The sequence below is a fragment of the Pteronotus mesoamericanus genome, unplaced genomic scaffold (genome assembly GCF_021234165.1).
Source record: "Pteronotus mesoamericanus isolate MK-2021 breed Mesoamerican mustached bat unplaced genomic scaffold, CSHL_Meso_final scaffold_21, whole genome shotgun sequence".
Taxonomy (NCBI): Eukaryota; Metazoa; Chordata; class Mammalia; order Chiroptera; family Mormoopidae; genus Pteronotus; species Pteronotus mesoamericanus.
Window position 1 is genome coordinate 4,899,629 of NW_026555310.1, and position 15,074 is coordinate 4,914,702.

Consider the following 15,074-nt stretch of genomic DNA (forward strand, 5'->3'; position numbering starts at 1 on the left):
CTGCAATATTGTATGAAAAGGGAGTAATAGAGGCGCATCTAGGTAGAGAGAGGGAAATATTCACTCTTTCTGAGGGACAATGGGTGGTAATGTCTTCACAAAAGAGGACACATGCACTGGGTTTCAAGAGAGAAGTTGTGAGCGAGGGGAGGGAAGGTAGATTCAGGCACAGGAAACAGCATGTGCAAGGGTATGGAGCTCCCCCTACCCTGGTATATTCAGGGGGCTGTGAGTGGCTCAGCATAGCTGGAATAGAGATGTTGGGATGAGATGGGGCGGGGGCAGAGGAGGCGAAGCTGAAGAAACAGACAAGCAATCAGTTTTAAGGAACTGTGTGGACCATCTTAGGCGCTTAAGGCACATTCCATGGGCCAGGAGGCTTGGCATCTCCTGAGAGCTTGTCAGAAATGCTGACTCCTGGCTCACCCCAGACCTTCTGAATCAGAATCTGCATTTTAAGAAGAGGTTCAGGTGATTGATTTGCATTTAGGAAGCTCTGATTTAAATACTTTGGACTTTATTTTACAGGCTCAGGGAAGCTTGACGCAGATTCGTCCTCCCTTGGCATCCTTAGCTGGAGATGGTTCTTCATCTCTTCTTTCCAGTCCACGCCTTCCCAGTTTCATTAGCAGCAACTCGGCCTCCCAGGAACCCCAAAGCACTCCAGTCCTCGGCCCGCTGCTTCCCTCCATAGATCTTGCCTCAGTCACATTGTCCTGAATACATTTTACAAAATGGTTCAATTCAGGAAGTCCCTTGGTTTTGAACAATGATAGATGAAAATGTAAGGCTCTATGATTCTATGAAAGAAAATTGTACAGCAAGGTGACCTGGTGGAACTCATCATGCCTAACCAGTGGTACATGCTGAAAACATCAGTCAGCTCAAAATAACATTTAGAAAAATTCACGGATGCTAAGTCCACAGCAAAATCAGAAGGGAAGCTGAAGATGCTTGCAGACGTTGGCTTTTAACCCTTTATTTATAATAACCTGTAGCGGGATTTTTTTAAATATGAAACTGATACATGAACATTATTGAAAGTTTGGAACACACATTAGTTTGAAGAAGAAAAGAGCAATCTGAGAAAAAGTCAGAAAGGATTAAAAACAAAGTGGGAAAGCCCTGACTAGTGTGGCTCAGTTGGCTAGGCGACATCCTACAAAGCAAAAGGTCGCCGGATCGATCCTTCGTCAGGGCACATGTCTGGGTTGCAGCTCGGTCCCCGGTCAGGGCGAGTACAAGAGGCAACTGACTGAAGTTTCTCTCCCTTTTCTTCTCTCTCTCTTCCCCTCTCTCTAAAGAGAATCTTTTAAAAAGTTGGGAGAGATGGAAATTAAGTGTATGCAAACACACGCTCACACTCTTCTCTTCCTCCCAATTCCTGGGTCCTTCTGATTTGGTTAATCCATAACTGCAGATTGATCGATATTCAGTGTTTACATTATTAAGGCTGTAAACACTGTTGACCACTAAGCTATGTAATATACAATGGCTGCTCTTCCCTTCTTGCACAGTGTTTTGATTTTCTGGAGGTTAATCGATACCGTTAGTCCTTTGTTCATTTGCTCTATTTTCTGCATTCTTACTATAACTTTTTTCTTAGCTCTCCTCTAAGTGGGTAAATATCCTCTCAATGTATTTAAATACAATAGATGGTCTATCACTTTCATCACGTTGACACCATCTTCCCAGAATCTCCTGCTTCCTCTAACCTGTGTTGTTCACTCTAAAGATCTACTGGCAGCTGATGTCCAGGAATCTTCCTTTACCTCCATCCTGGGATTCCCTCACCACTCTCCTGTGTTGTAAACCTGCATTCTGGATTCCATGAACCTCACTATTTTGGTTTTTTACCTCCTTTTGGTGGAAAATATTTTCCAGAAAGAGTTTATGGAAGATAATGGCTTCTTTTTGGCTTCTTTCATGTCTGAAAATGTCTTCATTCTGTCTTTACACTTAATCATTTGTGTACAGCATGAAAGATCAGAAATAACTTTCCTTCAGAATTTTCAGTTAACTGTAGTTGAGATATTCAATTCTGAAGGAAATTGTTTCATTGCCATCTAGGTGCCAGTGTGGCTGTTGTGATTCAGTGCTATTATGATTCTTGATCCTGTGCATTTAATATTTTGTTTTGAGTCTCTCTGGAAACATGTCAGATTTTCTCCTTGTCCTCAGTGTTCTGAAATTTTACCATGTTATGTCTTGTTGTAGAACTATTTTTATCCATTATACCTGACACCTGATAGGCTTTTATTTCTGTGAAATTTTCATGAATTATTATTTCTTTGGTAGTTCTTTGATAAATAGTTTGATGATTCCCTATGCTTTCTCTCTCTGGAAGTCCTATTATTCAGATGCCAGACCTTATAGGCTGGACTCTATCATCTGTCTTTTACTTTCCTTCTCTGTTTTTTTTGTTCCATTTCTGTACGTCAACCAGAGTCTTGTCAACCAAGAACCCTGACTGATATAATAAAAATGATTTATTTTGGAGGGGAAAAGAGAAGATTCTGAAAATAAATGAAGGAACTAGCTATTAATAATCTGCAGATCGTATGGAATTTGAAAAAGGACAAGAAAATGGTTTTGGTTGTGGAGGGTAGGCTAGAGAAAGTCTTCTGAAAGGACTTCATACACATTGTTCATCTCATCAGTAATTAATGAAAGTAGATTGTTGGCTTTATGCATCCCTTGGAGTCTAAAATGTGTCCTGTGAGAGAGAGAGAGGATGAGAAATATCCTTGTTTCCTTTTTATTTTCCATTTGAGATTGAAGCCAAAAAAAAAAAAAAAAATACTAGTGTGTGAACAAGGAGAATTTGAAGCGTACATCATATTTAATGAATTAATGTACAAAAATCCAGCTCCAATCTTCTGGTCAATATGCTACAAATACTCACTCTCTTTCTCCTCTCCCACTCTTCCTGGACAGAGACGGGTTAGTTTTCACCCAAATCCATGTTTTGTTTTGTTTTTCTTCCTGGACACATTGCTAAATTATACTCCCTACCACCTTTTATCCAGATGGGCCATGGGACTGAGTTCTGGCCAATGAAATGTGTGTGAAAATAAGAAACTCCTGTTCTGGACTTGGTCCCCAGATCATCACTTGAGATTCTCCAGGTTCTCTCCTCCCTCATCTGCAGCCAGATAAAGAGGGTTCACTCGAGGATACCAGGGCCCCTGGGAAAGGCAGAACATCCAGATGAGCTCATAAAGTCTCTGAGAAGCAAAGGGTCCTTCCTTCCTCCCCTGCTGACCCACATTGGACTGTGACATAAGGGAGCAATAACTTTATTGAGATTTGGAAGTTGTCTGTTATAGCACTTAGCCTACCCTGACTAACTTGACTCCATCTTTGAAGAAACTGCCTTTACCTTCTGGGACTCGGTTTCCTCATCCGAAAATGAGGTACTCTTTTGGTTGCCTTTCAGCTGTAACACTCCACTTATAAGTTGTATGGTTATTATTCCAAGTGGTTTCAAACTCTACAAGGACTAATTGCAGAATTTTTCAATTATAATAAAGAGTAAATTCTCCATTTACAGGTGGGTTGTGTTCCAAAAGTCCATGTATGAGTCCCTTGTTGGAACACTGCTTAAGTCAGAAAGTAGATTTAGTATTTTAAAGTATGCACAGATTCATGCTTAATCCTCCGTCTGAGGCCCCCTGAGCCCCAGCTACAGGCAGCGAGTGAGGCAGGAGGTTAGCAACTGAACAGAGGCTCCGAAGCCGGATTAGAGAGGGCCAGGACGGGAGGGCAGGAGAGGACGGACCACGGGCCCGGCTGTCAGTTGCACAAGCTCCCTTGGGAAGCCATAGGAGCCATCACACATGTGAATCATTCCTATCTTGGATATTGCCAATTCCACATTTCAATTTTAAGTGTGTTTGGGTATGTGTTTTGTGCAGGACAGAGATGGAGTTACAGTGGAGCTAATAAAGCTCAAGCTTCAGGGCCCCCTCCTAAGACCCTAGAATTATGTTCAAAAGGTTTTTATAAAATTTGAAAAATTAAGATATTTTAACTGTAGTTGGTTAAGACTGGCATTTCCATGTCAACTTCCCCTCTTTCACATTTCCCTTTGTGTTAGATGGCACCAGAATGGCCACAGGCATTTTTGGAATCCAGCTAAAAGGAAGTTTAGTTGGGATACATTACATTTGGTATCTATTCACATGGTTTACAATTACTTCCATGCATAGTTGAGCTATGACCCACAGCCCAGATGAAGGGATGGCTCCAGGAACCTCTCACCTGCCTACTTTGCTAACTCACCTGGAATTGTGACTTGCAAGTGCAAGACCAAAGTTCAAATCAAGATGTAAGCATTTCCAACAGCACCTAGTACCAGAAGTCGAAGGGACTGAAGGAGAATCAAGTTCTGAAAATGTATAAAGCCAGAAGCAATCTGAATAAAATTCTTCCAATCATCAGCTGTGTAAAAATATAAGTAAAAAGGTTTCTGTCTTTATTGACATCCAGTACAGAGAAGCATCTGTCCTGTTGGCAATACACTCAATAACAGTGTCTATCATTATAACTGTATCATTCATTCCTTTCTTTTTTGATAAGAACTGTTCAAAATATGGTATCAGAATTCCAGTCATTTTACAATTTCTGATGACTTAAGTTACTGATATCAACAGATAATTAAAAACTCATAATTCATCACTTACAATGAGGTTTTCAAAGACAAATTGGCTGGTAAATACAGTCAATTCAAAGAGTACGTCTAACTCCACAAGATGGCCACACCAGCAGTACCAGCGACTGTTCCTCCCGCCACTCCAGGCCCCCCTGTGCCCCTAGCCTCAGCCCCAGACCTGGCCCCAACCCCAACTCCAGCGGTGGCTCCAGTTCCAGCGCACGTTCCAGCTCCGACTCCAGCGTCAGCATTATCCACAGACCCGGCGGCCGCGCAGCGGCTGCGATCCGTTGGCTCCCGGCCAGACCCGGCCTCAGGGCCAACCCCAGCGCAAGCTGCGGCGCGGTTGCTGGCTGGTCCTGCTCTACCAGGCCCCTTCCCTGGCGGCCGTGTGGTCCGGCTGCACCCAGTCATTTTGGCCTTCATCGTGGACAGCTACGAGCGTCGCAACCAGGGTGCTGCCTGAATTATCGGGACTCTGCTGGGAACCGTTTACAAGCACTCATCAAAAGTCACCAAATTGTTTTTAGGCATCGCACAATGAGGCAGAAGACGAGGTAGTTGTTGACATGGAATTTGCTAAGAACATGTATGAATTGAACAAGAAAGTCTCTCCAAATGAGCTCATCCTGGGCTGGTACGCTACAGGCCATGACATCACAGAGCACTCTGTGCCGATCCGTGAGTACTGCAGCTGGGCAGGCCCCAACCCCGTTCACCTCGCTATGGACACGAGCCTTCAGAATGGTGGCCTGAGCATCGAGGCTTATGTCGGCACTTTAACGGGTGTGGCTGGGAGGACCATACGGGTGATGTTCACACCTCTGACAGTGAAATATGCCTATTATGACACTGAACACATTGGTGTCGACTGGATCATGAAGATCCGTTTTAGCCCCAACCGGGGGACTAGACTCTCAAGTGATTTGCAGGAAGTAGCAGGGTGACCAGCGCTGGTCCAGGATGCCCTGGCACAGTGCTGCAGGAAGCAGAAGTTGTACTGTCTGGAAAGGTGTCTGCTGACAATATCATAGGCACTTCTTGATGAGTCTGGTTAACCAAATACCCAAGATGGTTTCTGATGACTTGAAGACCGTGCTCAACAGCAACATCAATGACCTGATGGTGGCCTACCTGGCCAGTCTCACACAGTCACAGGCTGCCCTCAATGAGAAACTTGCAAACCTGTAAATGGGCCCAAGCAGTACTCCTTCCATTCTGGCCCCAACTCTAGGACTCAGAATGAATGGATTTTTGTGGTGTGAGTCACAATGAGTCAACTAACTGCTTGTGACTCTACAAAAACATAGCCTATCTTTGTAAATAAATTTTTTCAAAAGAGAGTACATCTAAGATTAGACCCTGCACAAGAAAATTTGAAGTGCTCTGGAATCTTATAGCTCAGAGATGAAAGAAATTTTGATCAAGGTTTTTTTACCCAGTTTGGTAACAAATCTAAATGTTTACATGATGTTGCCATAACAAATTGTGAACCCGAAAGAAACTTTCCTAAACAACCAAAAAATAAAAGAAGTCTGATCTGCCATGCTAAGAAAACACTGTATTATCTTTGTAATCCTCTCTATAAAGGGGCACTAATATCAAAATATTGTCATATGAAGAAGCAATCAAAGAGCAAACAGCCAGAAATGTATGAAAAAATAATATTCAAGTATGGGAATTTTTTGTGATATTTGTGGTATCCATCAACTTTTTAAAATGTGTGATTTGTTCCCCTGGCTGGGTAGCTCATTTTATTAGAGCATTGTCCTGATAGATAATCCAAGGTTGCAGGCTCCATCCTTGCTCAGGGTACATACAAGAATCAAGCAATGAGTGCATAAATAAGTGGAACAATGGATCAACGTCTCTCTCTCTTTCTTTCTCTCCCCCCTCCCCTTCCTCTCTCTAAAATCAATAGATTTTTTTTAATGTGGTTTGTTGTGATTTATGTTCTTATCGTAACTAAATACTATTCACTTTGACATGTATCTTTATATTTGTAATTTTTTTCTTTAAAACACCCCCACCCCCACAATTCTATAAGCATCACGCTCCGCAAAACCTGGCCAACTGCAATGCCGAGCATGCTCTTAGGTGTTGCTACAGTTATTTCAAGTACTAGGACTGATTACTCAGACCCCAGACCCAGGAGCTGAGTATTGACAGGCCATCTGGACTAATCAGGCTCTGAAAAATGGTTACAGGTTCAAAAAGTCACCAGAGTGGGTCAAACTAAAATGCTTCTTCATGGCCTCACCTCTGAGGCATTTTAGACCCCCAGTAGCATTATCAGGCCCACCCCCATCTTTCCTTCTCAAGGGTCCCAGGATCAGGAGGAGCCTGCCTTTTACCATGTAGGCCTGATGTCTTTTTTTTCCTGATGAAATATTTTGAGAACTCAAAAACATGCCCATGTCCTTAATCCTCAATGAAATTAAACTCTTTACTGGTAAATTATATGTAGTGTTTAAACAAGCAAACAAAAAGTGTTTACTAAAGCAAGGTGACTCTAGCTCCTTGAAAATTAAGTGTTGTGAAGTCTTTGTGCTAGCATCATCTAGTGGCAAAAAGAGGTAAGCTCAGCTCACCATAATCTGTCAAACACTGGGAACATTAATGGTACTAATGCTGCTGTTTCCCCAACTCCATCCCTTTTCTGGAAGTTGTGCAGAGTACTGTGGTTTATTCAATTCCAGTGTGATTTTTGGTCATTAACTTATGTCCCCAAACAGATTAGGAAGACATCAACGTATGAAGTAAAAACTAGGAGGAAAACAGACAGGGCCTATTTTTACCCTGATGGTACTGTCTGCACAGTTAGTTCATGCTTCAGTCCCTTAAAAGTTCAGCAAATCCCTGGCCTCGCGAATCAGAAAGCCTCTTTAAGATGGCTGGCCAGGTAGGGAGAGGTCAGCACAACTCTGCTGAGCCTTGGCTGAGCCTGTTGGAGATCTTGAGTCATCCTGGCTTCTGACTTGAACCCGCTACCTGGGCTGACCCCTGAGTTTGGCCCCTCACCAGCTCTGTTTTTTCCTATCTCTGGCTCAGCCCACATTCTGTCTAGATCAGTTCCACCATGTCAGTTTGAGTTTGGTTCCTTTCTCCCTTCCACTTTTGCTTTTGCAAAACATATCTGGCTTTAGTCACCAGGGAAGTTAATTGCTTGCATCCTCTATTAATTTTATTTTTTCCCTAAAATTTCATTTCATTATGGTAAGACCCCTTAACATAAGATCTGCCCTCTTAACACACTTTTTAGCATACAGTACAGTATTGTTTTCCATAGGCTTAATGCTGTACAGATCCCTAACTTATTCATCTTGCATAACTGAAAGTTATATCTATTGATTAGCAATTCCCCCTTTCCTTCTCCTCCAGCACCTGGCAACTACCAATCTGTTCTTTGATTCTGTGAGTTTGACTATTTTAAATACCTTTATATAAGTGGAATCGTGCAATATTTGTCCTTCCATGACTGACTTATTTTACTCAGGATAATACTCTAAAGGTTCATCCGTGTTTTCACATACAGCAGGATTTCCTTCTTTTTTGAAATGAATAATATTCATGCATGTATATAACACATTTTAAAATTTATTCATCTGTTGATGGACATTTAAATCATTTTCACATATCGGCTAATTGTGAATAATGTTGCAATGAACAAGGGAGTGCTAATATCTCTTTGAGAATCTGATTTCAATTCTTTTGGATAAATATTCAAAAATAAGATGGCTGGATAATATGGTAGATCTATTTTTAATTTTTTTGAGGAACCTCCATACTATTTTCTATAGAGGCTGCATCATTTACATTCTCATCAAGGGTTTCAATTCCTCCACATCCTGACAACACTTGGCTTTTGTTGTGTTTATAATAGACATCCTAACAGATGTGAGGTGATATTTCATTGTGGTTTTGATTCACATTTCCCTGATGATTAGTGACATTGAGCATCTTTTCACATACCTGGTGTCCATTTGTATGCCTTCCTTTGGAGAAATGTCAATTCAAGTTTTTTAACCATTTTAAAATCATTTTATTAGGGTTTTTGTTTGTTTGTTTGTTTGTTTGCTATTGAGTTGTAGAAGTTCCTTATTTATTTAGGAAATTAATCCCTTATCAGATATATGGTTTGCAAATACGTTCTTTCATTATGTAGGTTGCCTTTTTACTCTCTCAATGGTTCCCTTTGCTGTACATTAACTTTTTTGACCTGATGTAGTCCCACTTGCCTATTTTTGCTTTCGTTGTATTTTTTTTATATATATGAAATCATTGCCAAGATCAATATCATGAAGTCTTTCCCTATTTTTTGTCTAGTAATAAAGTTTTTGTTTAGTAATAAAGTTTCAGGTTTTATGTTTAAGTTGTTAACTTATTTTGAGTTAATTTTTGCGTAAGATAAGGATCTACTTTCATTCTTTTGTATATAAATAGCCAGTTTTCCCAGCAGCATTTGTTGATATTGAGTTTTCATTCAACAAATATTTATTGAGCATCTTTGGTGCAAGCATTATGGTTGGCATAGGGGATTCAAGGCTGTGGATAACATAATGGTTGCATGTATACCCTCTGGAGCCAAACTGCCTGGGATCAGATTCTGGTACAACTATTTCTAACTGTGCGACCGTGGGCAAGTTCCTAACTCCTTTGTGCCCCACTGTCCTTATCTACATGAAAGGGATAATACTTATGGTTCTTTCCTCAGAGAGTTGGTAATGAGGATGAGTTAATGTATATAAAAATCTTAGAAAAGTGTCTAACACCTGGTAAGCACTCTTAAGCGCTGGCTCCTAAGGCATAGTCCTTGCTTCTCGAGAACCTCATAGTCTACACCTGACCTGTCCACCTGTCCCACCTGGGAGGCATGGCCCCTTGGGTCTTTTGGCACCTCAAGTGACATGGCTCCCGGTTACCCTTTCCTGGAATCCCAGGATAAATCGAGTGCATATTTCTATGTCACAGTTTCACTGTGTGACACTGGACAAGTGACTTCTACTCTCCGGCTCTCACTTTATACATTTATAAAGGAAGAAAGTTGGACCAAAGTTGATATCCAAGATCCCAACTGGCTCCTGATTCTGGATTGTCCAAGTTGAAACTTTGTGAGCTTGGGAAAGTCACTTAACCTCTCTGCTTTTGTTTCCTCACCTGTAAAATGGGATAATATTACTAACCACTTCCCAGTTAGGTGAAGACCAACGTTCGTTCAGCGGACGCCGCCTTCCTGTCCACCTGCCCTTGCCATTTGGCGCAGGCGCACTGGCGCCGCGGCCGCAGGTTCCCGACTTCCGGTTCCGCGGGGACCCAGAGGCCAGACCGAAGCCAATGGCGGCGTCCACGAGACAGGACATCGGAGGCGTAGAGGAGGCCGCGGTGGAAGAGAAACCGCGAGTCATGGAGCCCGGGGCCGCCCCATTTGGAAATTTCCCTCATTATTCCCGCTTCCACTCTCCAGAGCAACGGCTCCGCCTCCTGCCTCCGGAGCTGCTGAGCCAGCTCTTCCCTCTGGGTCCCGAGACGAAGCCCATTCTGGGGCTAGACGTGGGGTGTAACTCTGGGGTGAGTGACAGGGGAGGGATCGGAGGTCGGGGAGCCCAGCGGTGGGCTGCCTCCACGTCCACTGGGGTTCTGGCCTGGGCGTAGCATCACACCTTTCCCAAAATGAGCTTAAAAGTGTAGTGTGATCGACTCCGTGCTGCCGGTAGCGGCTCTCCAGGGTCCCACCACCATCTGTCAGGAATCTTGTGGCGGAATGTTTCTCAGATACGTTCCGAATTCCCGCGTGCCAGCCTCCGCGTTCGCCACCTTGAGGCTAAATCCCGGGTGGGAAGATCCACTGTGCCTGGGTCACTGGCACTTGCCTCCTGTCCCTAAACTCATGGGCCAGAAGCCCGTGGCTGCGGGGAGAGGGGATTCCAGAGACCTGCGTTTGGGAGCATGGGGTGGGATTGGTTTACTGAAAGAGGTGAGCCAGAGGTGACTGAATTGTGCCTGGAATTAAGATTCGTGTGCCGTGTGGTGCAAGACACCATGACGTCAAGTTGATACTTATTTTAAAAGCAGTGAGTTTATAGAGTACAGTGTAGAGAGGGTCGAGAAGGAAAACTACACCGTCCTAGTGGAGGAAAGCATTGCCACGTTGTCTTACCGAAAAGCATATAATGGTTGTATTTAAACCACGTGCAAAATAGCGAAATGTCTCTGTGACACCAAATGCTTCAAAAGTGAATGCCTTCACTCCACCTCCAGGAGCGGGAGAGGGTGGGGAGAATTTTGCTGTGTTGCTGGTCAAGGCAAAAGATATTTTGGTGAAGGGTTCAAGGCTGTAGAGACACAGTTGATAAAGAGGAGAGGGACAATTGGATACAGACTCAAAGCTGGAATGAGCAAATAGGTGGGTATCTGGGTGCCTTGAAAACATTTCTCCACTGTGATGATATAGGAAGTCAGAGGGGGAAAGCAATAGAAAAGAGACTGGATTTAAGGCTTGGTATTTTATTAAAGGCATTAGGAAACCACAAGAGATTTTTAAGTTGACAGGGGTGTATATATACATGTCAGAGGCAAGGACATAGCTGCAGTTAATGAGGGCAGTGGTTCCCAAACCTGGCTGTACATATAGGGGAGCAAGTCTGTACTGACTCTAAATCTTCCTTTTCCCCTACACAGTGGCAAATGCTATTTATAATTTCTTGGGTATGCATCCTATGTGTATAGAAGCATTATGTATGTATAAATACCTCCCTTCTTTTAGTTTTACAAATAAGAGTGCACTATTTCACACCCCACTTTTTGTTTTTATTGAATTTACTGGGGTAACATTGGTTAATACAATCATATAGGAGTCAGGTGTTCAATTCTACAATACATCATCTGTATATTGTATTGCACCTTTTTATTTAATAATTTGAAGGTCACTCATGTCACTGCATTCTTTTTCAGCAGCTTCATATTTTGTTGTAGAGATGTGCCATAATTTATGGGGTGCTTTGTTTAAATTTTTAAAACTCCTAGGCCCCACTCTAGACTTACTGAATCAGGATCTTGGGATATTAAACCCTTGAGTCTGTATTTTCTTTTTTAAGCTTCCAGGGGGCTCTAGGATAGGGGAATCAAGGATGGAGAGGATGAGGAGATGTGGTGGAGGAGGGATCGATATGACAAAAATGACTGGTCAAACATCGGCACGCCCAAGATCAGATAGGAGGAGGGAGACAGCAAAGGAGTAAATAGATGGGGAGGAAATTAAGCAGTATAGCAGAGAACCTTCCTATTCAAAGTGTGGTCCTTGAACTACAGCTTCAGCATGACTCGGAAGCTTATTAGAAACACAGAATCACAGCCCCCACCCCAGATTTGCTAAGTCAGTGTTTATTTTAACAAGATCCCTAGGTGATGTGTATGCCTATTGAAGAGTGAGAAGCCTGATGTAGAATAAAGACTCTAATGTAGCCTAACTCTTGCTATATACTAACCATGTGACATTGGACAAGTAAAATCACTAGCCTCTGGACCATAATTTTTAAAATACAGGGGATTTTTTTCCAGTGAACTATACCACACATAGAGAAAAGTACATAGAACCATAAATCTATACTTATGAATTATTATAAAGCAGACACCTTTATGACTACTGTCCCGATCAAGAATAAAATATCTTCAGTAGCGCACAAGTCCCCAATATACCTTTTCCTGTTCATAAACCCCCCTCTCCACACAGAGGTAAGAACTAGTCTGACTTTTAATTATTGTTTCTTTAAACCTCACTATTTTTATATTCCTAAACAGTGATGTTTAATTTTATCCTTTTTTAAAATTCTTTAATTGAGAGAGAAACATTGATTTGTTGTTCTACTTATTTAGCATTCATTGGTTGATTCTTGTATGTGCCCTGACTGGGGATCGAACCTGCAACCTTGGCCTATCGGGATGAACCAACTGAGTTACTCGGCCAGGGCTAATTTTATCCATTTTTTAACTTCATATAAATGGAAGTTTATCATGTATTTCATGTTTTGCTCTTTTATTCAGCATCATATGTATTTATGAAAGGCATTCATGTTGCTGCACTTAGCTGAATTCCTTCATTTTTAACCATTATATAGTATTTCATCTTAGTGACTACATCACATGTATTATCCATGATACTATTATAGGACATCTGGGTTGTTTCCAGCCACATTCTTCACCTGCACCAAAGGCATAAATATTCTCCTCACAGGATTGTTACATAGAGCTTATGAGGTAGTGAATAGGGAAATGCCTTGGGAAAAAAATGTGTAGAGCAACATAAATTTGAGTTAGTAATAATGGTTATAGAGTCAAAAGTTAGAGAAAGGAGATGGTCACTTGTTTGAAAGTCAAAGTGCTAAGATGGTGAAAATCATAAATCATTGAAGAAGAATTTCAGCAGTGACTTTTGGGAGTGAAAGATGCCGAAGCAGAATAAATCTCAGAAGAGGGTGGCAAAGCATAGGACAGGTAGTAAAATTCAAGCTGTAGAGTGAAGGCTGAGTGAGGACTTTCTGGAATCCACTTTCCCAACCACAGGTCTGAGAAGCAGGTTTTCATAAGCTGGTGCTTGACTCTATTCCTCACCTTCCTGGTAAGGAACACCAGTTATGCCCCTGGAACCTTTCCTCCTCCCTGGAGTCTGAGATACCCAAAAAACAAAAAGATATTTACCAGCATATTAAGCTGAAAAATACTGCTCTAGTTTTCTTTCCTGCATCTATTGGGCTGTAACTTTCAACCATGCTACTCAGTCAGCCATCAGAGTCAGGAAAGCATAGTTGATTAATTACAGCCCGTCACCCCTGGAGGGCGCTGAGAGCCTGCTTTGTTGGAAACTTGACAGGCAACCTCTTCAGGATATAGTTTAGGAGCCTCACACCCTCTAAAGCTGGTAGTAGGTGGCAGACGAAATAAAAGATAAGAGGATGAGATAGGTTTCTCTTCTGTTCACGAGTTGAAAGCTGCAATGACAAAGCTCTTTTGGATTCCTCTAGGACCTAAGTGTGGCTCTGTACAAACACTTCCTTTCCCTACGTGATGGGGAGACCTGCTCAGATGCCTCAAGAGAGCTCCGTCTCCTCTGCTGCGACATAGACCCAGTCCTGGTGGAGCGGGCTGAAAAAGAATGCCCTTTTCCTGATGCCTTGACTTTTATTACCCTGGACTTCATGAATCAAAGGAGCCGGAAAGCTCTCTTGAACTCATTCTTAAGCCAGTTTGGACGCTCAGTGTTTGACATTGGCTTCTGCATGTCGATAACCATGTGGATTCACCTGAACCATGGGGACCATGGCCTGTGGGAGTTCCTGGCTCACCTCTCCTCCCTCTGCCGCTACCTCCTTGTGGAGCCACAGCCCTGGAAATGTTACCGGGCAGCTGCAAGGCGTCTTCGAAAGCTGGGTCTCCATGATTTTGACCACTTCCACTCCCTTGCCATCCGAGGTGATATGGCCAATCAGATTGTACAGATCTTAACCCAGGACCATGGCATGGAGTTAGTATGCTGCTTTGGCAACACCAGCTGGGACCGAAGCCTTCTGCTCTTCAGGGCAAAACAAACCACAGAGACCCATCCGATCCCTGAATCACTAATAGAAGCGAAAGAAAGGAACAGATTAAGATTCTGGTAGTGAGGTGAGAGGGTGAGAATACCAGGAAAGAGATACTGAATGGGTTTTATTCTGATAATTAAATTCACTCCCCTTAACTCCTTGACAGTTAGGCCACTTCAAAACCTGGCAGAGGTTTTTCCAAAATGTCCAAGAAGCAATTGAAAAAAAAATCAGTATCTATTCCCCATTATTTGGAATGATCCTGGAGGAGAATACATCTGTGGAGCAATGAGCTGGACTATCTGGATTGAGATGGCCTAGAGAAAGTGATTCTGTTTCTAGGATAGGGAAGGAGCTGCACTGGATGGCTATTTATAAAGACCAGGCGAGCCTTAGAACACATCCGTTCCCTGGGCCCCGTGAATCTGATCTGGCTTCTTCAGGACTTATTCATCATGCCTTGGGGTAAAACTGTCACAATACAATCTGAAAAAAGAGTCAATGGCCTGCCTGAAGGACAGGGTTAGTCGGAAAAACATCTTATCTTTCCAGAGCAGGTCAAGTCTCCAGCATGACCAGGCTCAGCACAGCGCTTACAGATATTAGGCAATAAGCATTGGCTGACATTTAAAAGATGTTCGAAAGATTTAAATTATGAGAGGAGGTAGAGGATGTAAAGGTGTGGGGGGATAAATGGTGATGAAAGGAAGCTTGAATGTGGGTGGTGAACACAACAATACAATATATAGATGATGTATTATAGAATTGTACATCTGAAACCTGTATAATTTTCATTAACCAATGTCACCCCAATAAACTCAATAAATAAATAACAGATTTTAATT

General features: G+C 42.5%; 1 protein-coding gene and 1 pseudogene across 1 annotated transcript; both read left to right on the top strand.

Moving 5' to 3' along the window:
- Positions 1–4,754: 4,754 nt before the first annotated feature.
- Positions 4,755–5,845, top strand: LOC129084658 (eukaryotic translation initiation factor 3 subunit F-like; annotated as a pseudogene).
- A 4,139-nt stretch (positions 5,846–9,984) lies between these two features.
- Positions 9,985–15,074, top strand: BCDIN3D (BCDIN3 domain containing RNA methyltransferase). Its single transcript, XM_054590850.1, has 2 exons — positions 9,985–10,222; positions 13,672–15,074. Exons 1-2 carry the CDS (start codon positions 9,989–9,991, stop codon positions 14,305–14,307), a joined length of 870 nt encoding a protein of 289 aa, XP_054446825.1. The 5' UTR covers positions 9,985–9,988; the 3' UTR covers positions 14,308–15,074.

Bases quoted from the DNA above. Each gene is read 5' to 3' on its own strand.
- BCDIN3D (XM_054590850.1), top strand. From the start codon at position 9,989: ATGGCGGCGTCCACGAGACAGGACATCGGAGGCGTAGAGGAGGCCGCG. The intron at 10,223-13,671 runs GTGAGTGACAGG...GGATTCCTCTAG, and splicing joins ACGTGGGGTGTAACTCTGGG to GACCTAAGTGTGGCTCTGTA.